The sequence below is a fragment of the Pseudonaja textilis genome, chromosome 2, assembly GCF_049901715.1.
Source record: "Pseudonaja textilis isolate UNSWEBS1 chromosome 2, rPseTex1.2, whole genome shotgun sequence".
NCBI classification, from domain to species: Eukaryota; Metazoa; Chordata; class Lepidosauria; order Squamata; family Elapidae; genus Pseudonaja; species Pseudonaja textilis.
The window spans coordinates 44295182-44320827 of record NC_141991.1 but is presented as its reverse complement, the minus strand read 5'-3'; the positions used below and the strand labels follow the sequence as shown (position 1 = coordinate 44320827).

At 37.4% G+C, this 25646-nt stretch overlaps 2 protein-coding genes and 1 long non-coding RNA gene across 5 annotated transcripts in view; 2 read left to right on the top strand and 1 right to left on the bottom strand.

Annotated features, from left to right (window-relative positions):
• Nucleotides 1-25646, top strand: part of LOC148126838 (uncharacterized) — a 185219-nt gene that overhangs the window by 159273 nt on the left and 300 nt on the right. The gene's annotated exons all lie outside the window — the stretch shown is intronic.
• Nucleotides 96-18203, bottom strand: XPC (XPC complex subunit, DNA damage recognition and repair factor). Of its 3 annotated transcripts, none has more exons than XM_026723076.2 (16): nt 17851-18203; nt 16619-16811; nt 14831-14949; nt 13453-13567; nt 11778-11862; nt 9749-9906; nt 9400-9514; nt 8806-8895; nt 6714-7613; nt 5473-5633; nt 4648-4729; nt 3904-4038; nt 3626-3795; nt 2936-3029; nt 2077-2166; nt 96-1343 (listed from the first exon to the last, which is right to left on the bottom strand). In XM_026723076.2, the coding sequence occupies exons 1-16, from the start codon at nt 17978-17980 to the stop codon at nt 1131-1133; spliced, it is 2850 nt and encodes a 949-aa protein (XP_026578861.2). In that variant the 5' UTR covers nt 17981-18203; the 3' UTR covers nt 96-1130. The 3 variants fall into 3 exon arrangements, with proteins under 3 accessions (XP_026578861.2, XP_026578870.2, XP_087779874.1); XM_026723085.2 differs by having other exon boundaries at nt 14831-14946; nt 17851-18177; XM_087923748.1 differs by lacking the exons at nt 11778-11862; nt 13453-13567; nt 14831-14949; nt 16619-16811; nt 17851-18203 and adding an exon at nt 10324-10618.
• On the top strand, nt 19002-24467 carry LSM3 (LSM3 homolog, U6 small nuclear RNA and mRNA degradation associated). Its single transcript, XM_026723065.2, has 4 exons — nt 19002-19138; nt 20906-21016; nt 23184-23279; nt 24130-24467. The coding sequence occupies exons 1-4, from the start codon at nt 19118-19120 to the stop codon at nt 24208-24210; spliced, it is 309 nt and encodes a 102-aa protein (XP_026578850.1). The 5' UTR covers nt 19002-19117; the 3' UTR covers nt 24211-24467.

The window sequence follows — 25646 nt, the reverse complement described above, 5'->3', positions numbered from 1 at the left end:
CTTTTCCAGGATAAGATCTACATTGTTCATGTGAGATGGGAATCTAACAACGTTCAAGTGTCTAAATAAGGAAATGACAATCTTAGGAAAAGGACTGGTGCTCAGAACTTAAGTTTTTATTTTTTACCCAAGATTCAGTATACATTTTTTATCTGAATTTAAAGTGCCCAAATTAGGTCTGGTCAAGTCAAATAGATTAAGCTTATCATGACAAAATATAAACATTCAAAATAGCACATCAGGCAATTAAGTAATTGCAGTATGACTGATCATGTGGCAGACTGCAAGCCATTTTTGTAATAAGCCCCACACAGACTGCACCATTATACAATGTCTACAATGGGAATCTGTCACAGGATCAATACACTAAGAGGTAAGACTCATGAGAGTTTTCTGTGACGATATAGAAAAGGGGAAAGGAATAAATTCAGCTAAAAACTAGGTATCTTCTGCTCAAATGTCCTACACCCATGAATTATACTAGCCTACTGCTCACATTGGCTTCCTCTGAAAGTTGAATAGAAGCTATTAAAGTTACAGACAATTCCTATCAATCCCCTCACTTATTCCCACCCGAAGTTTTTTTACATATATAATACAACTTAAGCCCAGCTTTACTAACACAACATGAATGCTGTGAGTACACATACATGTATGTGAGTACATGTATGTGTACATGCTCCTTTCATAACTCTTCCCGAAAGCTCATGTGTCTAGCTTGTTAACTACTTTGCAATAAAATAATGCAAAATTTCCAAGAAAAGGAATACATTCACAGGTATTAAGATCTGTCATTGAAAGTTACTTTGCTCCAACATCGGTGTTCTTGCTTTACCTATCAGCAGCACCTTAAAGAAAATGTGTCTATCAAGTATCTAGGAAAAGTAGGTGCCATTGGTCAATATAAAGGTATAGTAGGCATCCAGCAATGAGTCCAGACCAATTTTCCTGTTTCAAGGCCTGCATACATCTAGGAATGCAATATTAGAAAAACTGTTTGGAAGTTTCCTGAGTTGTTTTAGCTGTTCCTACTGGCAGGAAAGGTTCAACGTGAATGTACACTCGAGGAACACAAAAATGCTTCCTTGTTTATGCTAAGTCAGGATCCAAGCCAGCCCCAAAACTCCTTGTCACAATTTCTCAAACGGAAACAAATGTTTTGCTTCTCCTTTCTTTTCTCTCTTGCTCCTTTTGGTTGTTTGTCCTTTCCCACCCTGTTCCTCAGCTTGTCGATTTTGGGGCCAAGAAACAGCCACATCTTCAGCAGGTGTTTCTGAGTTTGGTCCTTCTTCATCATCAGATGAGAAACCAGACTCCCCTTCCATCATGACTCTTGTCTCATTCTGGAAGAGAAAGAGTTAAAATATTTCACTGATGCTGTGGAACAATTCTCCTTTTAACGGAGGGCATTGCAACAAAACTAGTAATTGACATTATAAATGTTTTACAAATTCAAATAATAGAATTTGTTTTCAGTTTTCAACAATCCTACTGCATCTAAGGAAAAAAAAATAACCAGCAGAATGCAAACATTATCAAAACTTTTTTTCTATTATTTGGCCCCAAAGAACCCACTGTCTGAAATGGATGACCATACTTTTTCAACAAATAACATATGCTTGACTGTCAAAAGCCACTTAACATTATCATAAGAAAGTATTGTTGATATTCATACTGTTGACGGAATTAATGATTGAATCCACTGTTAAGCATACCCGCAGTCCTATTCAAACGTATTCTAAACACCCAATTATCCCTTTCTTTCAGATAACTTCAGATAAACACGCAAATTATTCAATTTAATATTTATGCATCAAGAAATAATGCCATCACTTGTCAGTTCAAAAGTAATAAAAACGCATTATTTCTACTTGTTCAAAGGCAAAGTATGTTCAAATGCAAAGTATGTTTACATATATTTCTTAAGAAGTATTTTACTTCAGACTATACCTTCAATTTTAAGAAATCTGTACTAACATTTTGTTCTTTCTCCTATCTGGGCATGAACCCTAGTGTCTAGACGGCCTTGAATAACTTCAGATTTGTGATCCATATATTACACCAATGTTTTGTTACCTTGGTAGAGTAGCGCTTCTTTAATCTCTCTTTGATCAGAAGTCCTTTCACCATCAGTTTCCAATTTCCCAGCACTCTCTTCTCCCGCTTCTGTTTTTAAAGTTCACCCAGAATTAAAACCAAACGGCACATATTCATTAACGCTGCGGTTGGCAAAGTAGCATCTCTACACATTACAGTATCTGTGGCAACATCAAATAGCATCTATGGGAATCCAAAATTACATCAAATTTTCAAAATATAATCTTCTGAGCCTTAATGAGGAAGGAGGGATGAATTCTGCATGCACATGGTTAGATGTGGTAAGCAGAGAAATGTTTCCAGGACTGAATCACTGAGGACAGCTTTATAAGAGTCTAATAAGAATGGATGACCTTCAAAGTTGAAATGGTAAATGATATAAATTTATAATGCTCTCCAGTTGAGCTGGACAACTCCCTTAGTTCTGGACAAGCTCCCTTAGTGTAATCTTTACACGTTTGGATGACACCAGGCTAGAAAAACTAACAAAAGCTGCAAAGGAATTATCAGTCTGCTAGATCTGTAATTATATTCATCATTCATTTAGTTTGTGATGCTGCTGAGTGCTGACTGTTAGCAGTCCACACCTCTCCCCTCTCCCTAATAAAGACTTCAAGTGATTCTCACCTAACAGATAACAGATAATCAGAGTTGAAAGGGACCTTGTAGGTCATCTAGTCCAACCCACTGCCCAAGCAGGAGACCCTACACCATTTCTGACAGATGGCAGTCCAATCTCTTCTTGAAAGTTTCAAGTGATGGCGCTCCCACAACTTCCGAGGGCAAGCTGTTCCATTGGTTGATTGTTCCCACTGTCAGAACGTTTCTCCTTATTTACCTCCTTTTCCTTCTTTTCCCTTTCTGATTCTTCATTCTCCCAGGCTGCAACAAGCACTTCTTTGTACTCTTCACAGATTATATAGCCTTCTGTGCTGTGAAAAAAAATCCAGGTTGTCATTTAGAACAAAACACAATTCAGGGATTTGTGTTTATACAGGCTTAGGGCTGGGCAACAACTGTTGGCTTTTCAAATGTTGCCGAATTCCCATTTATCCTTGGATGGGCAACTGTCAGGGATGCTGAGACTTACATTTCAACATCCGGATGGCCCCAAATTCCCCATCCCTCCAATAGATTTAACGTCAGGCCGTTCAACAACATTTGGAAAACTAGATATGGAAAGTACCCAAGAACTTATGAAGGGGTATAGCTTTATTCATAAAATTTTACCTAACAAAGATAGGACGGAATACTAATTGCTTTAGCATTCTCATCTGAATGATATGGATATAAAAATATTAAATAAGCAAAGGTAAAAGAGAAACCAAGTTAATCCATCTTTGTGAAAGTGGGTGGTAAGGAAGGGAGCACATGCTGAGCTCTTACTATTTCAAACTAAGCTGCTAATTCTGCTTTTCTGCAATGCTATCACTAACCAGGTACGCAAAGTAAATCCAACAGCATTACTAGGTAGCACATAGGACCATTGTATATCCTAGTAAAACCAAATCATAAGTTTATAACTTACACAGGATGAGAGTAGCCACCATGAAAATCAAATCCTGTAACAGCTGGAACACAGTCAATATCCAGTTTACGGGCCACTCTGTGAAGACTAGGAAGGTTTAGCTGCACACAGCCTATTGGTAACATGCAGGGTTGGAAGAGGTAGACATTCCCAAATTCATTCCGAGGAACCTAAAAGAGAAATGGAATGGGAAAGAAATTGGAACAACTTACACTGAAATAAATTCTGTGGGAGAATAGAGTTGAAAACCTATCCAGTCTACCTAATTGCCAGCTTACCCTTCCATCAACAGCCAGAGGTGGCTGGTATTTCTCGGTCTGCCAGAGACCAAACAATGGCAAGTCCATTTTGTCCCGATTTGCAGGTTCTGCCATTCGTGCTTTTCTTGCTTGGTTAGAATAACCTTTCACCATCTGTGCAAACATGATGAATTTAGAGTGTCGTCATAATTCCTTCTTGCTCATAATTCTCATAATAACGATCACAGCCTTTTCCTCATGGGGAAACATGTAGGACTTGGTTGTGCACCAGGAGTTTGCCCATTTCTTTAGGAGTAAGAATTACTTAATCTCCCAACATCCCCCTCGCAGTATTTTGCCACAGAAGTCCATTAAACCAGGTTAGGTAGCACTGAGTCTGTCAGTACTAATAAGTCTGACAGATTCTGCTTATTACTCTGGTCTGCCTTTTGGTTTGAGAATCATGCCTCTAATGGCAACACCAGGATAATGCTATCACTATTTCAGCCCACCTGTGGGAATTGTGTAGTATCTACCTGTGGGAACTGTGTAGTAGCCCACTTGTGGGAACTGTGTAGTAGCCCACTTGTGGGAATTGTGTGGTATAAGCCACCAAAAACAAAATAAAACAAAGCATAAAAGACAGGCAGGAAAATCCTTTAATCTGTCCCCAAAGAACATTTTTTTTAAAAGAAAGTTATTCAGCTTCAAAAGTTTTATACATAAATATTTCCTGCCACAAATTTCAACATTCCCCTGAAAATATCGTTGGTATCACTCTACCTTATAAGGCACTTCCCCAATCCTCACCACTCGAGCTTGTTTCAACCAGGTGTCCTTGGAGTGCAAGGTATGGATACAGTCTCTGAAATTACCCAAACACCATTCTTGGTAAATAATATAGCTTCATATAGGTAATATTCACAATAAACTATGTATCAGATAATATACACAATATACAATAAAGAACACTATACCAAATGGCTCACTTTCCTCTGAATGCTTACTTGAATAAAATCCCCATACTGTTTAATGTAGGAATGGGAAAGACTGGGGGAAAAAATAAGCATAGGTGGACTTTTCAAGCAGAAAAACAGGTTTCATGGATACACTCGGAGTAGCTCCATCTACCCCTAGTATCCAACTCAAACCTTGTTACAGAGGGGAAAAGGAAAAAACAGATTCATTTTTGAAGAGAAAAGCCAAAGGATGAAAGGGATATTGGCTTCGTACCCATGAACACTGGATTTGTCCTTCCTATGTACCTCGTATAAACAAGCTATGGCTTCTAGTGATGGACAGCCAAGGCCCTCTTGGGCCTCAAACAGCCAACTCAGGCCTCACTTATTCAATGAAGCTGAGTAGATGGAAATTTCTTCTGTGCTGAACTGCACCCTTGAAGTTCAGTCAAGTTTGGGAATAATTGTCCTTTGCCATGTTAGATAAGGCAACTCTCTGTACTTCGATGGAAGAGTAACAATTATTGCGGGTTGTGCAAACATAGATCCTTGTTTAAATGTTAAAAATAGTAAGGAATTGCTAGTGGTACAATGCGATGAGTACCAAATGAAGCCGTGTTTTATAGCATACACCTGAGAAATGTCTCACCTGGAATAGACAGCCTCTCCTCGGCAATATCCTAGAATTGAAGCTGTCTCAGGATATATGGCCTCATACTTAAGAAGATGCCTCTTCAAGGCATAAAGCGGATGATTCTTGTATTCACTGATGGATTTTGGCAAAGGCTGATCTTGAAGTTTAGCTAGAAACTGGGAATCATGTTATTACCAGTAGAATATATAGGAAAGCAATTACAAACATATTCTTCAGCTTTTGGAAGACTAGATAAAAGACAATATTGTGGCCTGATATATTAACCCTCCCTTAGTCCAAAGCTTTGTATTTACCAGTAAATAACTATCGGTATTATAGACATTATCTAAGTATCATTGGCAACCCTTTTCCTGGAAGGGATTTTCACTATGTTGATTATGCTGGAAAGTACAGTAAGGAGTTTTGGTTCAAAGGCCAAGTCAACTAAAACTATTTCTGGTATGAACTTGCCCAAATATTGACATACTAGAGGCCTTCTTCTATGTGGTTCCAGATTATGAATTGGTCTCCCTGAAGATGTGCATTTGGCCGCCACTTTCCAGAAGTTAGGAAAATGTAAAAATGCATTTCTTCTCCCAAGCTTGTTAATTCATTTAATTAGATTTATTCTAATATCATCTTTTGTATACTTCATAGTTTTATTCCAGTTAATTTCAGCTTATACAGTATTTATACAAACAGAAAGGTGGGAAATAAATTTAATCAATCAGATGCAGTACAATTGAATTAAAGTATCAATTCACTAGTTTTTTTGAAGGTAGAACATACATGTTGGGTGACATCCAAACTGAAAAACAAAGAAATAAATACAAAGTAAAGAATGTTGCTCATTTGATTATTATATACAATTTCTGAGGTCTGAACATTTCTCATTTTCATCAATGGGAAGATGTCTTTGAAACTTGAGACTGTCTAAGCATTTGCCTCTTAATGGTTATACGAGCTAAATAGCCAGACATACTGAGGGACATTTAAAGAGGACAGTTCACAAGCTTGGCTGTCATTCAGCCAAGAACTGACTTGAAGGGAAACTGAATAAACACACAACATCTGAGTTAGTGGGTAAACTCAGAGGAACAGATTAGTTGACATCTTGGATGAAAAGCAGACCAAGATAAAAGAAGAGAGCTCCATGTTTTTGCAAACCTATCAGAAAAGAATAAAGAAAAAAATCGAGTCCTTCTAGATGCAATTTTGGTTACTGGAAAAATATCCTCCAGTTCCATTTTATTTACCTCTCTTTCTTCTTTTGCATCTCGTTCCACAAAGGAACTTTTGTATGGCTCCAAGGTCTCTTCCCACCACTGGGCATCCACACGACACTTCCTTGTTGCAGTCATCCATCCTGGGTCGTATCTCTGCGTTACATCCTTTACAAATCCACTGTTATCAATGCCAATGATGTAGCACACTGGCTTTGAGGCATACTTGAAACATTCCAGAGGGTGTCCAACGTTGCCATGAATACAGTCCACGCATACCCATCGATCTTCTCGTTCAAGAAAAACCTCTACCCAATGGTCCGTACCTCTTGATACAACTGCCCTCTGCTCTTCTTCTTCATCACTAGAAATTATTTTGTTTTTCTTCTTGGATGAGTTTGAAGAACATGGGCTGACTGTTTTGTCTACCGAACTACCCATTATCTCGGAGTCCTTGTGTCTTTTTGACACAGAAGGCACGGATCGTTTCCTGTTAACCATTGCTTTTGTTTTCAGGGTTCCTAGCGTTGTTTTAGGGGTTCCTAGTGGTGACTTCAGTTTTTTTCTGGGAATTTCAAAATCCTCATCAGATATGCTAGTATCATCATTTTCCTCTGTAGGACAGAATTCAGAATCATTATCCTCACTGTCTCCACTCTCTTCTTTATAGGACACTTTTGATGCCACTTGCCGTCGTCGGTCATTTTTAGGCCTGCCCAGCGCTTGTTCTGCCCTTAAGATCTTCTCATCGTTCTCAGATTTTATATCTTTCCAAATATCTTCCTGTGTTGGAGATTTTTTCCTTAGTCTTTTGGCCCTGGAGAGGCTTGGCTTCTTAGCAGTATCTGCTCTTGTGCATTGTCTTGTGCTTTTGGCAGAATCAGGCAATGTCCCAGAAGCTACCAAAACAGAGCTTTTCTTGGAGGATTTTCCCTGAAACAAATATGAAGGAGAGAGGAAGATTTTGAGAGGCAAAAGCAGAACAACAACAACAAAATAATAATGGAGAGCTCCTCTGCATTAAAATTCAAATTGTTGACTTTAGAAAATGACCTGCTCTTAGATTATATTGGCTGTTCACTTTTTACAACCCAACATGAATTACAGTGTTATTGGTGGAGATGCTGGATCTCTGGATTGTGCTGTTTGTTTCACTGGCATAGGGAGTCTGTGTAACAAAACTCCACCACCCCCATTTCTCATCTTCTGTGGCCTTTATGACGACGAAGGACTACAAATCTGGACACCTTTTAGTTCTTTCTCTCTCTTAGTCATAAGGACTAGAAACACATTTATCGTTAGACTGCTTCCCTTTAAAAACAATACATTATTTACATATGTAAACCAGCTCTATTGTTCAGACAACAACTTTGCCAGTGCACTTCCCATCTATAATATTTGTAATTGCATCTCTCTATAGGGTATGACTTACTCTACTTGCTTCCCACCCGTAGGCTACTGCCATATCGTTTCTCAGCCCCAGTTTATACATTCGGCAGATATTGAATCAAGAGATACCGAAGAAAGCAGCATAAATTCAACCCAAGGAGTTATATACATGTAATTCATGATTTACAAAGGCTACCTTAGTGATCGTTCAAATTTATAATGGACCTCCCAATTGAACTTATGACCTTATTCATATGACTGCATGGCAGGAGCTCAGTAACTGGCTCATATTTATGGCTGCTTGCAGTATCCCACAGTCACATGATCATGTTTTACAATAGTTTTGTGAAAAGCAAGCATTTACTTCAGCCCATAGCAAACCATTGGCAAACACCTTAGCAACCACAGTTCAAAAACCATCACAACTTACAACCATGATGGGCAGTTACTAAACACAGTCATAAGTCGAGGAGGTAGTCTGGCCTACTCAATAACTGTAGTTATCTCACTTCAAAATCATCTTAAATGTATACATTTTCCTTTATTTTCAGAATAATAAGGAATTAACAAACACTTGAAGATATTCAGGAAAACAAACCAAAGCACATTCATAAACACAAGCAAAAATATTAAAAAGAGACACCAAATAGATTTACTACAAAGTAAGTCTCAGGTTGTTCGGGAAGGACCATCTTCTGGAAAAAAAACCAGACAGCAACAATTTTGCTATACTTACCTTCCTCGGTGGCTCTTTGAGAGGAATGGGTTGTAAAGATAATACAAGTCGGCACATTAGATGCAGTGCTCGAAGAATAAGTAAAAATATCTATCAGGAAAAAAACAACAGTTTGGAATCTGATTTTTGTACCTCTCCTTCCCCCATTCAGCGTTGACACTGTTTACCCACAGGACAATTGCTGCAAATGTTTTGAAATCAAACAAATATATAATTTATATATAATATGTAAAGCAGGTTCTCCTCCCCTACAATTATGACAATTAAAGCTTTAATCTTTTTCTCTAGTGCCATGAATGCTAAAACTGCTGCACGTCTTTGCACATATGTGTTTGTACAGACATATACTCAGGTTCACACATGTATAATGTCCGATAAATTCCTTGTATGCTATGCTCAGCATAAAAACAGAATTTCCAATGATGACATCAATAGCTAAAGGAGCAAGAGGTGTATAGAAATATCTGGTGGTCTGTCTTTCTCTTTGTATGTGAAAAATACAAACTTCTAGCCTCTACCTCCCTCATATTATCCTTACTATGATTATAACATAGCAGGGATCCAGCATGCCTTGCAAAGCCTTCTATCACTTACCTGCACCAGTTCCGCCTCATCTCGTGCAGCATAGACAGCAAAACGCCTCTCTAGAGTAACCTGCCAATCTTCACTGTCGGAGAGCTGATTGTTAATAGTAAAAGTTGCAGAAAACCTTTATTTTAAAAACAAGAAAACCATAATTTATTTATTTGCCCCATCTCTCCCATGGGAGCTGGAATGGACGGTAGGGAAAACTATCTCAGTCTTACAGTTAAAGTAAAAAGAAGACTCCCTCACACTTACTTCCTTATCCTTGGACTGATCAAAGTCACAGAAAGCCAGTTTTTCACTCCTGGATCCTAAATTCAATTAAAAAAAGAAATGGAAAAGAAAAGAAAAACCTTACCAGTTCACAAGATTTGACAGAAACAGACGGTTGATGCGATCTACAGGGTCCTTGGTGAAACGAATTGGAATGATAGAAAGGCCAACCGCTTGAAGATCTGGCTGAAGGCAGATCCTGTTCCTGTGGAAACCGTTGGCCAACAGGCACAGTAAGTGAACCTGTTGGGAAAAGGACATGGATCCTAAGGAAACAAGCAGCCTTAAGGTACCTCAGAGATACTGAAGTGATTTTTACAATTCAGGGGGTAGGCCCCATATGGGCCAGATCCAGTCAGTTAGATCCAGCTCTGCTCCCCTCACAGCACCTCAGAGAAGCCACAAGAAACATAAATTTTAAGCATTCCCATCATCCATGTCACTGTACCGGTTAATTCCTGTTAAAAAGTATCTTGTTCCATTCTTTAGCCTAGGCATCCATCATCATTTCGTGGAACAAGACCCACATTTGGGCTTTCAATGGTATGCTGGGGCTAAACTTCCCCAAAATAGGCAGTGAGTAGGGCAAACTATAAATGTACACCTCAATTTTATACATAATCAATTAATTATCACAAGTAAAGTCATTGTTCCTCATACATTTAACAATTTCTTCTCATCCCCATTAAACATTAGAATTAAATGGCAGCATTTGAAGGAGCTCCCAGGGCCAAGGTTTTGGGGAGCTGTTTTGACTCTGAGGTCTTTGCACATCCTACTTTCCAAGACCTGGGGGTGGAGGGAGGGGGAGAAGAAGAAGAGGGAGAAGAAAAAATAAAAAGGCATATTTAGGAAACCATTTGTAGAATTACAGTTCTTTCATGACCAATTAGAGTGAATGTTTTGCTTTCAACCAAGGGGTGAAATAGCCTTATTTCTCTTCTCTCCTTGGATTATATAAATTCATATTTTATATGAATTTCATAAACTTCTAATATGGATGGTAGATGGTAATTTAACCCTCAACTCTTAGCTCATACATATTCCAGGCCAAGCCCACCTTTTAAATTTGCAGCATTAAAGTATGTGCTGACCAAGAAGGGTTTTCCTGCATTGTTCTAATTATATCAAGATGTATTGTGAGAGACCACAGGAAGTTAATATTCTCTGCCTCAAGACTTATGATGTTTCCAGTGTCACAGAGGTAAATTTTAACTGAGTATCAGTTTGACAGTTGGTATCTTTTTAAGGCTGTATTTACATCTGCTAGTATTTCAACTGCTCAGTTTATTTTTAAGATACACGTGGCAGTTGAATTTGAAAGTGTGGTTTTAAATTTGCATTTACAGAGCATATGCCACTCTGAGCACAGCAGCTGCACTAACAGGTTTTTCAAATAAAATTCAGTTTTATTACAAAATGTACAAAATAAATTAATTCTTTGAGTTATGTTTATTGAGTGCTAACTTAAAATATTCTTATATGCACTCCTCCCAAAATTCAGGATGCTGTTTTCCCAGTAAATATACATTGAATTACTTTTTTGGACATCACTAACGATCCAGATGTGTAGTATTTATTTATTTGTATCCCCTCTTTATTATTTTTACAAATAACTCAAGCCAGCAAACATATCCAATGCGCATTCCTCCTTCTATTTCCCCCACAACAACAACCCTATGAGGTGGGAGGGACTGAGAGAGAGAATGACAGGCTCAAAGTCACCCAGCTGGCTTTCATGGTTAAGGTGAGACTTTTAATCTCACAGACTCTGCATAACCACTGGACCAAAGTGATTCTCTTATGTTTCCTCCATTAATGATCCTCCACTAGTAAAAACTGCTCAAAAGTGGTGAAACATTTGTATAGTAATGAGCTCACCTTTCAGAAATTTGATTATGCCAAGCCTGGAAGATTACAGATCAGGAATATTTTAACGGCATACTGCATTGTAAGTCTTGCACTGAGCAGGGGCTTGAGTAGATGATCCTAACTCTAAAGTACGTTCAAATTCAATTAGTTTAATTGCCAGGGTAAATTGATAAATGTAATACTTCAGATAATGAACTCTGCTCCTAGAAGTCTCCCAATTTTCTGACAACTTAAGATCAAACCTTATGAGTATCTTCACGGACTTCTTTGCTGAAACGTTTCAGCATTCGACGGAGATATATCTCAAACTCAGCTTGCCGTTTCTCTCTGCAAGATTTCATGTAAAACAATGAGTTCTATTTAATTATTTTATTTTACTTACATCAAGCCTTTATTGTTTTTAGAAATAACTCAAGATGTCCAACATACATAACGGTCACTGGTGGGATTCAAACATGTTTACTACTGGTTCTGTGGGAATGGCTTGGTGGGCATGGTGTGGCTTGGTGGGTGTGGCAGGGGAAGGATACTACAAAATCTCCATTCCCTCCCCATCCTATTAATCTGTTTTCCAGCTCTGTTCTCCTGTGCAGGGCAACAAAAGAAGATCCAGCTGATCAGCTGGGATTTGGGAGGCAGAGAATAGATGGGGGCGGGGCCTGTCAGAGATGGTGTTTGCTGGTTCTCCGAACTTCTCAAAATTTCCACTACCGGTTTAACACTCCTTCCTCCTCCTATTTTCCCCATAACAACAATCCTGTGAGTTAGCTTACAGTTGCCTTAACCACTAGACCAAACTGACTGTATGCTATAATGTCTTTAGGATCTCTCTTTCTAAACAAATCCCATTTTGTTGTCCTTGAAAGCTCTTTCAAAAGTGGTTGCTGGGAATCTTATTCACTTCAGGCCAGAAATACATGAAAAGAACAGCAAAACTCCAGGGGAAAAAAAGTCACAGCTCTGATTAAGTGCATAAAGCAGTTCTCCATTTCTCATCACCCTCTTAAAAGTGCACAGTGCCCACCCCAATCTAGATTTTGAACAGTCATTTATAGCAAGAAAACGCAAGGATCACGTAACATATTACAATTTGTCAGAAGCTATACGCTATATGTGACTACTGGTTGTGTGAATTCCTTTCTTTTATTTGGCAATATCTAAATTGCTTCCTAATGATGCAGGAGTCAATTACAGGTAGTCCTAAGACTTACAACTGTCTGTTTAACAACAGTTGGAAGTTACAACAGCTTTGGAAAAAGTGACTTATGACCTCTCCTCAAAATTATAATCATCACATCACTCTCATGATCACGTGATCACAATGTGGGTGCTTAGCAACCAACTTGCATTTATAATAGTTGCATCATCTTGCAGCCACAAGATTACAACTTGTGATCTTCCCAGTTGATTTCTGACAAGTAAAATTAATTGGGGAAGCTGAATTTGCTTAATGACCACAGTAAAAATGGTTGTAAAATTTGGTCTTGCCATATGATGACTTGCTTAACAAACGCATTGCTAAGCAACGAAAACTCTGATCCTAATTCTAATCAAATGTGAAGACAATACAAAGCAAAATATAACAATGTCTATTATATGGTTGTAATAGCCAAAATTAAGGACAGCACAAACAAAATATCAATGAAGGTTACCAAAATCCTAAGCAAAAAAACTGTTTTCTCTTAAAAATAACGATTAATAATGATAAATAGCAAAGGTACTATATTTACAAACTTGGGGACCAAATTGGAAAAAGAGACCACAGCAAAATGTCTGAAAATCTTTTATACAGACTCTTTCCCTCTAAAAGCCAAATCAATTGTGAAAACCCCAAATATTATTACATTATTTATTATTATTAAATTTATTGGCCACCCAATTCCATTGGGACTCCACCCCACATGGATGTCTGCCTACCTTTTCTCTCTTTTCTTTGCTTGTTCAGGTGTTTCAATTTCTATCTCAACAGTTGGGTTGGGCTGCTTTGGTGCCTTAACTTCTTTCAGCATCTCGATCTCAGGTTCACAAAGTTCTGGAAATAAAGGTCTAAATCTAACCAGTGTGTTTCAAACAGAATCGAACAGTTCCAATTCAGCGCTGCTTCCCATATGGTTTCAAAGTCAGAAAATTAAGATACATGAAGGCATAAGATATGACAATTCATGAGTATTTCTGAATCACATTTTGGCAACAAGCTAAACAATATGTGCCCATCAATCTAGGCACATATCATTCAGGCAAATATCACATTCTTTTATGAGTCACTCTTCTCCAACTGGGTGTTCTAATGGACACTACTGTCTTTGCTGGTTTGACTTTTAGGAAGCTATATTTCCAACTTATCTGTAAGACATCAGATTGGAGAAGAAATTTATAAATGTCTATTATGGCACATATTCCATATTATATTGGAAATCTATTACTTAATGCAATATATGAGCCGTAGTGGCACAGTGGTTAGAATGCAGTATTGCAGGCTAATTCTGCTGACTGCCAACTGCCAACAGTTCGATACTCACTGGCTCAAGGTTGACTCAGCCTTCCATCCTTCCAAGGTCAGTAAAATGAGTACCCAGATTGGTGGGGCACAATATGTTGATTCTCTAAACTGCTTAGAGAGGGTTGTCTAAATGCTATTGCTATTTCCTTATGTTCTAACACCCCTTTTTACCATCTTTTTCACTTTTAATCAATCAATTTATTGTACCACCTTAGCTCAGATAAACTACAACTAGTGGAAACAAATCACAAAGTGGTTATTGTAAGGGGGAAAAAGTGGGTGGTAGGATTGTTATGCAAATTGTCTTGAGCTCCTGAATAAAAGGTGGGATTTAAATTATTTGTACTTAGTTATTTTTCACATTTTTAACTGCCCATCTCTCTTGGGAGTCTTAAATAAACAAACAAACAAATAAATAAAGTTGATTTAAAATTATTTAAAATAGTGCTGTGTTTTCACTACTTAAATCTAAGGATGTTCTTTGTGAAAGAGAGAGATGACACACTAAAGGAAAGTTTCAGCCAATCAACTTCCAGATAGTTCCTTCATCTTATTTGAAACTGAAGAAACAATATAGTTGCTCTATCATTTACTTATTTAATTAGTTACTCTGCATCACCTGGGAAGTTTAAAAAAAAAGTCCATCAAGCTCAGACAGGCAAAAAAGAAACACAACATTCAATAGATCTGTGATAATCTTTGGATGACTTCAGTATGAAAATAAGCATAAACCACAAAAAGCCATCAGAAAATGAGACAAATGGCTTATATAGCAGAAAATGAAGAATGTATTACCTTCCACATCTTCCCATTCTTCCTCACTTTCCTCATCCTCATCTTCTTCTTTCTTTGTAAAAATTAATTCTTTTTTTGCATCAGTTTTTTTCTTTAAAGGAGTTCTCTGCAAATGGCTACTGAATTCAAAAAGAAATATACTATGATTTTTCCCCTTGTCTCATCTACTCTGCTTTGCTTTCCCTGATATGATTCAAACTTACAGTAATATTAACCACTGTTTACTTTAGACAACATAACAAACCGTGTGTAACCAAAGCAAAAAATAAAAAACATCTAAATTCCTTATAGTCATTGCAAAATGGAAAAAGGTACAAACTCAGATGAGATAACTAAGGCTTCAGGAGACATAAATACACCTCCAAAGAATCTTTACAGGTTAAATGGGAAGAAAACTGCATGAAACTTAATAGTTACAAATGCTGTACTCCACACTTAGAAAAAACAAGCCTAATTCACAGGCATAAGTTTAGGAGATATCTGCTTTGATAACATTTAGTCTGAAAAAACTACAGCAGTTTCAACTCTGGCAAATAAAAGTTCTGATACAGATAGTCCTCGACTTACAACTTAAAGACCATTCAAAGTTACAGCGGGCATTTTATTTACGACTATTTTTCAGAGTTATGATCGTTGCAGTATCCCCATGGTCAGATGATTTACCTTCAGATGTTTGAGAACTGTTTCATATTTATGACGGTTGCAGTGCCCAGGGTCATGTCATCACCTTTTGAAACCTTCTGACAAGCAAAGTCAATGGGGCAGCCAGATTCATTAACAACGGTGTTACTAATTTAACAGTTGCAGTGATTCACTTAAGAAATGTGTCAAGAAAAGTCGTAAATTGGGGCAAAACTCACTTCACAAACTTCTCACTTAACAAAATAAATTTTGGGCTCAATTGTGATTGTAAATTGAGGACTACCTGTATATTTTGCATTGGTCATCTGCTTTGGAATACTCTGAATACTCTGTTCAGAGAAAAGATGATAAGGTAATAAGAAATTACGTCTTATGAGAAGCAACTGAAGGGACTAGGTACATTAGTCCTGAAAAATGGCAATTGAGAGGGGATGTAATGGCACTTTCCAAGTATCTGAAGAGATGCCATACCTCTTCAGCATATCAAGTATATTGCTATTATCTATCTTTCCAGTGGTCTGTAATTCCAGAAAAAAATGAGATTCTGGTTACTTTTTAGGAAACGTTTAAGTCAAAAAACAGTAAGAGCAGTTTAACAGCACCTGCTGGGCTCCTGTTTTCTGTATTCAAGCAGAAGCTAAAATTTTGTAGTGGCCACTGAGATCCTATAGATGGTGCTCGATGCTAGCAGCAAACTGCAGTGTCTAAAAACCTATATGAGGCTTCTTGGCTACTTGCATGATCTCATTCCCTATATCTTGGTGAAGGTGGAAAGTCCCAGACTTTCCGGACTTAGGTGACCTCATTTTACTAACATCACCACTAGTATTAAGGATTGGTTGGGAGGTTATACCAATGTGGTTGGGAGGTTGCACCCATGTGGGATCTATTCTCTAATCCAAACATTGTATTTCTGCTACTCTTCCTTGCTTGTAAAAATGGTATAAAAGTAATAAACGCCACATATGTGGTCAGACATCTTGGCATCCTGCACAATGACTGGTCTTTGAAATCCATCAAAATTTATTCTGGATATTCCCACACTAAGTAGAGGGTTGCAGTAGGTAGCATTGATGGACTCTTTCAATTCGAATAATTTGTATGCGTACATTGAAAATGTCTACAAAAAGCATTAAAGTTGCTCACCTGCATTTCCCTGCTTTTGGAAGGAACTCTTGGCTTTCTATACTTCTATTCATTTCTTCTTTGACTTTGGATTTTGGTCTTTTTTCATTGGAATTTTTACAAAGTGTCTGAGGGACATGTTCTTTTTCTTTCTTTTTTCCAGATGACAATTTGGGCCTAGTTTTCTTTTCAGGCTTTTCATCTTCAAAATTGTCTGTATCAAAAATGGAGAAAATTGCAAAAAAACCCAAAACACTGGGGAAAAGTAGATTGCAGATTTTTAAAGGAACCTTTTAAGCAAAAGCCCACTTAATTTCCAATTATCTATTCAAAATTAAGCTGCATGGGTTTGTAAACTGATGCTTCTCCTTAATTGTGTAGATAAGCAGATACATTTTTATTCAATTCAATACAGTCAGCATTATAAATGAACTCGACAACTTTCTATTAATGACATTTTTTTAAAAAAAACTCTCCTTAAACTTTACTGAATATCCATGGTGCATTAACCTAATCAGCAGAAAGTTGTATCCCATTCTGACAGAATAAAGAACTGAAGTCAGCTTTTGTTTTCATTCTTCGGGAAACAAGAGGGAAAAAATAAATTATACAAAGTCCTTTCCATGAAACATTTAGTAATTTCTAAGCACATATTGGCGACAAAGAACTGCGCACTTATGTAACCACAAGAGTAACTCTACAAAGAAAAGGAGAGCGCCATTCAAAGTGTCCTTTAATCACGTGGCACAACTCGAGCTTCATTCACAACTTCATTCTGCTCACAGTATTGTACTTTAGTCTCGTCCCCAGCGTTTATTGCACACACACACACCCCACACACCCAGAAACGCGTTTTAAATATGGAACTTGCAGAAACACTTATTTTAAAGGGGAAAAAAACTGAAAGGGCTGAGCAACAGTACTGGGGAACTTTCTCATAACATTTTTACATAAGCGTTGCATAAGAGAGAATTCCGCCCGAAGCGGTCCAAGTTGCTAACTTCGCGTCGCTCAGGAAAGGCAATGAAAACTATTCCACAAGAGACTAAAGGAGGCGTGAAATCTGCCGGGAGCAGCAGAAAAAGCTGCTTTATTATTTATTTACAGTTTATTATTTATTATTTATTTATTTACAGTTACTCCTTTCCGGCTCTGAAGTATAACTCTCCAGGCTATCTCCCAGCTCCCCATCCACCACCATCCCCGATGCTACCAGCCTACGACTCCTGCCCGAGATTTGACTGCCTTTTTACCGTTTCGCTGCTCACAGGTTTTCAGACCCGCGGAAGAGGAGGAAGAGGCGGCAGCGGCGGCTGGAGCCTCTGCCTTGACTTTCTTGCAGGACCGCTGCACCTGCGGGACCCCTTTACGCTTCCCGACCATCCCGGCCGCTACTCCGCAAAAGGAAACAGCCCGATCCGCCTCCACGCCAGGCGCGGCCGAGCCCCGAAGGTGTCAAAGAAGAGCGAAGCGTCTCTTTAGCAGGGCTGCTGAGCGGCCGCGTCTTAGAGCCACCCTCCGTTCTTTCCCCCGCTTCTCGCAGGAGGCAAACAAGACAGAGCCACACGCCGGGAGCTCCCGGCTTTCCGTGGCGCCTCCTCCCCTTGACGTCCCTTCCGTGCCGGCGGCTCCGGAGAAGCTGCGCTGCGGCGGATCGGAGAGGTTCAAGGCAGGTGGGAGGGAGGTGGGGAATCCTTGTCCTTGTGAACCGCTGGATTACTCTGGATCGAGCTGCCTGGCTGCGCTTCGCATCTCTCCCTTCGGCTCTCTCGAAGAGGAAGCGTAAAAGCGCTCAAGCTTCACGCCCGATGTATGAATATTCATTCACACGGCGCGGTATTGAATCGGTTCAAAGGGAGACGCATTTAAAGCACGGGCTGAGGAAAACCACAGACGGAGGCGGCTTGATTTCCCCCAGCCTTGCTTGTGTGCGAAGTCAGCCTGCTCATCTAAACCAGGGGTCCCCACACTTGGCAACTTTAAGACTTGTGGACTTCAATTCCCGGAATTCCTCAGCCAGCTATGCTGTGCTGAGGAATTCTGGGAGTTGAAGTCCACAAGTCTTAAAGTTACCCAGTTTGGGAGCCCTTGATCTAAACCCCGCGTCTGTGCAGCTTCTCAGGCATCCAGGTCGTGGTTGTTATCCCAAAGAAGCTTGTCCAGCTTATCCTAAATACTTTTTGTCCAGTTGCCTCTTGGAAAAGCACCTTTGGGATAATCTAACCCAGCGTTTCTCAACCGGGGCAAGTTTGAAATGGATAGGAATTGAAATCCACACGTCTTAAAATTGGCCCAGGTTGGAAAAAAAATATGGTTCAGTCCAACCCGAGCAGAGTCCAAAAGAAATTGCAGAACTGGAAAAAGCAAAAGAATGGCGATTTCTATTAACTAACCCGCAAGCTGGACGTTACACGAGCATCTACTTTCGCAGCTTTACGTACTCCGCTAAGCGTTCGGTAGGGCCGTATCAGGCTTGATTTAAAATCTCGCGAGAAGAAAGCGGTCTGGTATTTGAAAAAAATGGCGGACGAGGTGGATCAGGTGGGTGAAACGGCCGGTTTGGCGGTTTGGCGGCCGCCGAATCTTCTAGGGATTTGACCCTGTTGTGGTGGACAACGTGGCAAACCTGCGGGATGGTTAACTAGAGCTTCAGTTTCTAAGCTCTCGCTTTGAGTTTTGCAAAGTCCCAGTAAACGGCTGCTGGTGGGCGTTAGTGTTTCCTATAGCGACCTGCCTCTTGAGGTTTATTAATCGATTTATAATCGGCCGCTCATCTCAAATACCGACAGGACTCCTATAAGCTGCTTTTATTTTCCTTTTTCAAAGTCTTAACTGATAAAACATAAGACAATATTAAGGGTCTGCAGTGGATGAAATGCTACTTCATGGTTTCTGATAAAATGCCTTAAATTCTCAAAATGTGGCGTCCCAGAAAGTCCGCAAAATCAAAATGATTTGCCACTCGGTGTTATAAAATAATGCAGTATTAAAATCTTACCACGCTATATTGAGAAGTCGATGAAGATTCTCAGTCATCCGGTTTGGAAGTTCAGTCAGGGTAACCGGACTAATTTTCTTTTTGCTTTAAAACGTTTTGCTGCTCACCCAAGTGTCAGTTTTAATTTTTGATGTGAATATTGATAAATGTAACCTGTACAAACAATTTTGGGGTCCGCTATAATTTTTAAAAGTGGCAAGGGATCCTAAGGGAAAAAAGTTTAAGCAAATGTTGCCTTAGATCATTCTCTATTGCAATATTGATCCTTAAACCTTGAGCGACCCCTGGATTAAACCCAACAGGCAGGGTTTTTCAAAGCAGGTATACCACTAGTGTGTTGCTGTGATCTGGGTGTACATATTTGTGTGGCTGTTGAAAGCCTTTTGTGTGTAAAAATAATATATTCTGTTACTTGTTGAAGCCGGTAGCAAGTTGATATAGATATGCTGTCTACAAATAGGAAAGCTTAGGCTATAAACTCTCAATTGCACAGGCATTTCTTGATGTGTAACTTTTAATTATTTGATAACTATTGCAATTAGTGACCTTTTTCAATATTGGAAAATAAGTTATTATGAACTTTGAATATAAAACAGAAAAATAATATATGACACTATTGTCTTTTTGTTTGGGATTTGTAAGTATTATGGTCAAAGAAAAATGTAAATATATGTAATACTTTTATTTGAAGAACATTGACTCAAACTGTAAGCAAAATGCAGACATTATTATAACGTTTGACAAGATATACTGAGTCTTTCTAGTGAAATGTACATCTAGTCTTTTGTTTAAGAAAGAGGCGGTCTTTTCTAAGATTTTTCAAAAGCAAATATTAATATATCAAAACAGCTATTAATGTGGACTAGGTTGAGGGAAGCAGTATATATTTTCTCTAATTTTATTTGCATTTTCCTGTTGATCCTGTCATCACAAGTGAATTCTTATCCTTCTGAAAGCTGATGAAAATTCACCATATTATATTACAAACTATACCGTAAACATTAGTTGTCATCAGATTAGGATTTTTTTAGAAGAAATGAGTAAGTATCAGTAGCCAACATTTACTATTTATTTATATACAACCTGCTTTATTATTTTTATAACTAATTCAAGGAAACAAACATATCTAATGAGGTGGGTTAGGCTGAGAGAGAGAGACCAGCCCAAAGTCACGCAGCTGGATTTGATGCCTAAAGTGAGGCTTCTCATGATCTTCTCGTTCTTAGCCTGATGCCTTAACTACTAAATCAAATCATCTCAGGTTTGTTTGCTAAAGTATATCTCTATATCTCTACTTTTATATTTTGTAGCAACAAACCACCAACACTGTAGAAGAGCCTTTGGATCTCATCAGACTAAGTCTTGATGAACGGATTTATGTAAAAATGAGGAATGACCGAGAACTTCGAGGCAGGTTACATGTAAGTAAAATTACATAGAAATGGGGAAGTGGCTGAAATTTTAGAGTTGTACATTTTTGTTAAGCTCAAGGACTGCAAGAGGCTTTTGTGAACCACACTGCAAGCATAGATATAACTAGGACTCATTTGTAAGTTGTTATAAAGGGGTGAAATGCCTCTGGCAGGCTTAGGTTACCTTTTTTCTGCAGTTTTATATTTCTGGTTGAAAGGTTTTTTTTTTCCCTTAAAGTAAAACAAATTATGAACAATGCTTATTTAGTAATAGATCATTGTAGAGAAAATTAGTTAAGTTATAATTTATTATTAAATTTATATGCCACCCATAAGCCAGTTAGTTGGTCATACAAGCAAAAACAAATTCAGTTGATCAAAATAATTATGGTTTGTTTAGCCTATTCCTGATTTCTATTTTCCTTTCTAAATCTTTATTTCTGTTCTATCTCTGGATTTATTAGAGCTTTGATACAAGCACAAATAAGTTAAAAACATGTCTAGATCTTGAATCCCCATTTTTAAAGTCACAGCTTTACACCACAGTCGCAATTAGTTAGCAAAACAAATAGAGATTCAGTGTATGGTTTATTAAGGATCTGTATGCATGTATTATGCCATACTAGTTTTTCATTGAGTAAGGTGGTATTTTATCCTTTTCTTAGGCAATTGCATCAGTAAATCATGCTTTTTTTGTTTTTAAAAACTGGACTGCTTTACCTGGTTGTAAAAGCAAAATATAATGGTTGATGTTCAAAGTTTAAAGTTTTTTTGTTACAGTAGCATTATGCATGACATAGAAGAATACTTTGAGAGCTGAAATGTTGATCATCAGTATTATTTCAGTGGAGAAAAAGTTGAAAGTATATTCATTTTTTATCTAGACAGCATAACAAGAGAAACCTTTTGCAAAGTGGTAGAGATTATCCTCTTATCTCCAACTTTGTTATGTACAATTTTGTACATCCATGTTTTTGGCACATAGTGGTGTTTGAAGTGGTTTTTTACATTAGATGCACCCATTAAAGAATGGTTGAGTTTTATTACATCCATAAAGTATATTTCTGCATGGACTCATCTGCGGTTATTAAGTTAGACTGCATCTCCTGACCCAAATAGCAAGGTCCATCCTTGTGAATGCATAAAATTATAGATTATATATAAATTATAGAATTAGGTTTTCTACTCATAATTATAGTATTAGCAACTAGTCAGTGAATATTGTTCAGAACTGTCCAGTGGGTGAACAGAAGGATGCTGCTCACTTAGTTTCCTGCTTGTAAACTTTTCATTAAAGTTTGGCAATGTGTATTGTATGCATAGAACATTTATTTCAATATATATTTAATGACACCAAGAAAAAATATAGTATAAAAATAAGGGGAAAAATAGAAAAGAATTTTACAAAGTGAACATTAAAATTTTGAGATATCATTAGATCAGTACTGCATATTAAAGACTTTTGTATTTAAGATCTGAAAAACATAAATCCATATCCCATAATTAACTAAAGTGCTTAGTATAATTAATTATAAGTCAAAACCTATTAGTGAAAGTAACTGTCAAATATAAGAATTCAAGTGCTTATTTAACAATTCAAATAGAAGCTAGTATGTTAAATGCTTATGCTAAGAACTATCCAAATTTTGAATAAAGTACTGGTCCATATGTAGAATTATAATCCAGAAAAGGTTTCCAAATTGAAATTAAAATTCTGTGCCAAATTTGCTTTTAAATATGAACTTAGATTTGACTTGAATGTACTTCAATAAAGGCACAAAGTCCTGACACCTGTTATGTAAGAGCTACCTTAGAATAGATTTAGAAATCAAAGTTTTGATAAAATATATTGAACAGAAAAGCAATTAGTAGGAAAGAAAAATCAGCTTTTAATATTTGCTTTATTCTATAATAAATCATTTTCCAGATTGCTGGGTTTTATACCATTACTACCAGTATACATATATAAGAATCATTCAGCCTGATTATAGCATTTCCAACAATTATGCATGGAATATATAAATCAGTTTGCATGATAAAAGAGCTAGGTTCAGCAAACTGGAAAATTAAAACTAATTACTACATGTTAAAGTTGGAATTTTTTATTTTTTTCTATTTGTGCCACAATAAATGATGCCACCAGAACAATGTTTATGAATTTGTTTCACTTTCAAAGGCATATGACCAGCATTTAAATATGATTTTGGGTGATGTTGAAGAGACTGTGACCACAATAGAAATCGATGAAGAAACTTATGAAGAGATTTATAAGGTGAGAATTTCTAATATCACTGATAATGTTTAAATATTAAAAGGGCCAGGTACATAAATTTAAGTACTATCTTAAACTTTACTAATCAAATCATTGTATAATACCCATTCAGTTCAAAACATAGTTGGATGAAAAATTAAATATATCTAGTATTCATTGTGCAAATACATTTTAATGGAATAATCTTGTTTCCAAATGTATGAATTGTATTTAGTTATATCCTGCCTTTATTTTTTTAATAAATAAGGTAACAAACACACACACTATTCTTTCCTATTTTGCCCACAACAACCATGTGAGGTGAGTTGGGCTGATAGCGAGTGACTTGACTAAAGCTTCATACCTAAGCTTTCATACCTAAGGTGGACTCTTGCTGTGAGGCTACTTGCTTGATGTCTTAACCACTAAACCACCTTAAATAGAACTAGTTCTTAAACTAGTGATTTAACTAAAGCTTTATATCTAAGCTTTCATACCTAAGGTGGACTAGAATTCACAGTCTCTTATTGTGAGGCTACTTGCTTGGTGTCTTAACCACTAAACCACTTTAAATAGAACTAGTTCTTAAACTGGTTCTATTTAAGAATGGAATGGAATAGAAATGATAATAGGAATGGTAAAGTGTTTTTTTCAGGTGGGACTGGTCTATCTGGGCAACCTGATCTATCCAGTTATGGGATGAAGCATATTGCTTCTACTGATGAGAGCTAAATAGCTTGAAATAGATCTATTCTAGTCTCCCTTTATTTCTTTGTCAGTAAAACATAAATTCAAAACAAAAATGGTAATGGTAATGGTTGTTTGGTATTCTTGAACATAGTCTCAGCCTTGTTGCTTTTTCTTTCCACAGTCTACCAAGAGGAATATTCCAATGCTGTTTGTCAGAGGAGATGGAGTTGTATTGGTTGCTCCTCCACTGCGGGTTGGCTAACACTGTCGCTCCTTCACTTTGGGTTATTGGACTTCCAAGACGTTAACTCTCACTCCCTTTAAATATTAGGACTATCCAATGTTTTGCAGAATTCCCAATCCTGATTATGTATTCCCAAAGTTTATTTGGCAAATAAGACTCATTTTCTTCCTCTTGGAGCAATTAAACAATTTCATCAAATCAGTGGATTTTCTTGTTTAGTTAATACCTGTGTTACCTATGTACATTTTAAAATAAATCAATTCACTTATTTTGTATATTTGTATCTATGAATGGTATTCATGCTTTTCCAGTTCGATGTAGTTCCTACACATCAATATTTTTGTTTGCTTGGGTAAATGCTACTCTGTCATTAATTGAAATGCATAGTTTAAAAACATCTGGAAAAAAATCATAAATGTCATCAAATTTGATTTATATTTAAATGGAAAATAGCCATAAAAGCCTAATCCAGTAACACTTTGGGTTAAGAAAGGGAACATTTTGTCCAGAGTATTAAGGAATTATCCAGTTCATTCAATATTCTTATGAATGAAATATTTGTATGTGTTTGTGTCTATTGTTAATAAAACTATGGAAAGAAATATTGTTAGTGAAATTGCAGTATAGTTAATAAAGAAACATTTGAAAATAAAGCTATTAGAAAATGGAAGTCTTCTCCAAATGAAGAAAAATTAAAATGGCACAAAAAAAATAGGGAACCTGTTGCTGTAAAAAATACAAAATATGTAAATGTAATTTGCTAAAATGTCATGTAGTGATCTAGAAAAATCAGAAAAAAAGCAGGAGGATGAGAATGTAGAGAAGCTGAATGAGCCATTTGTGTCTGTTTTCATTGTACATAATGGAGGAAAGTATGAATGCTTTGAACAGATTTTGTTTTCAAAGAAGTGGAATTTGAAAAACTGAAATAATAGTGACAGAAGATTAAATTTCTGATTGTGTTAAGTACAGATGTGCAAATTATTCCTCTGCAGTAAGCCAGTCCTGGCACTTAGATTGTCAGCAATTTTCTAGAAAGTCTACAGTGGAACCTCCGGTCACAACTGTAATCCATTCCAGGACTTCGGTTGCAACCTGATTTGGTCATGACCAGAAGCAAGACTGGCTGTGCATGTGCAGACAAAAAAAAAATGGCATGGAAGGGGAAATTGCCGTGGCAGGGAAAATCGCCACAACTGAGTTTGATTGCCACCCGAGGATGTGTTCATGACCAGATGCAAAAAAATTTCCAAAATTTTTGGTCATCGCCCAGTTTGGTTGTGGTCAGAAATGTTCGCAACCCAAAGTTCCACTGTATATGCAATTTGCAGTGTTCAGGGCATAGGGTCACTCTAAAGTGGCTTATTTCATTTAAACATTACAATCTGGTTCAGTTCTAAGAAAACCTTGTAAGGCACCTTGGAATAATCAACATGTCATGGTTTAGAGCAGGA

Bases quoted from the DNA above. Each gene is read 5' to 3' on its own strand.
- XPC (XM_026723076.2), bottom strand. From the start codon at position 17,980: ATGGTCGGGAAGCGTAAAGGGGTCCCGCAGGTGCAGCGGTCCTGCAAG. The intron at 9,907-11,777 runs GTTTGATCTTAA...TTTTCCCAACAG, and splicing joins TCCGTGAAGATACTCATAAG to GTTCACTTACTGTGCCTGTT. The intron at 9,515-9,748 runs GTAAGGTTTTTC...TTTAAAATAAAG, and splicing joins CTGTCAAATCTTGTGAACTG to GTTTTCTGCAACTTTTACTA.
- LSM3 (XM_026723065.2), top strand. From the start codon at position 19,118: ATGGCGGACGAGGTGGATCAG. The intron at 19,139-20,905 runs GTGGGTGAAACG...TATATTTTGTAG, and splicing joins TGGCGGACGAGGTGGATCAG to CAACAAACCACCAACACTGT. The intron at 21,017-23,183 runs GTAAGTAAAATT...TCACTTTCAAAG, and splicing joins AACTTCGAGGCAGGTTACAT to GCATATGACCAGCATTTAAA.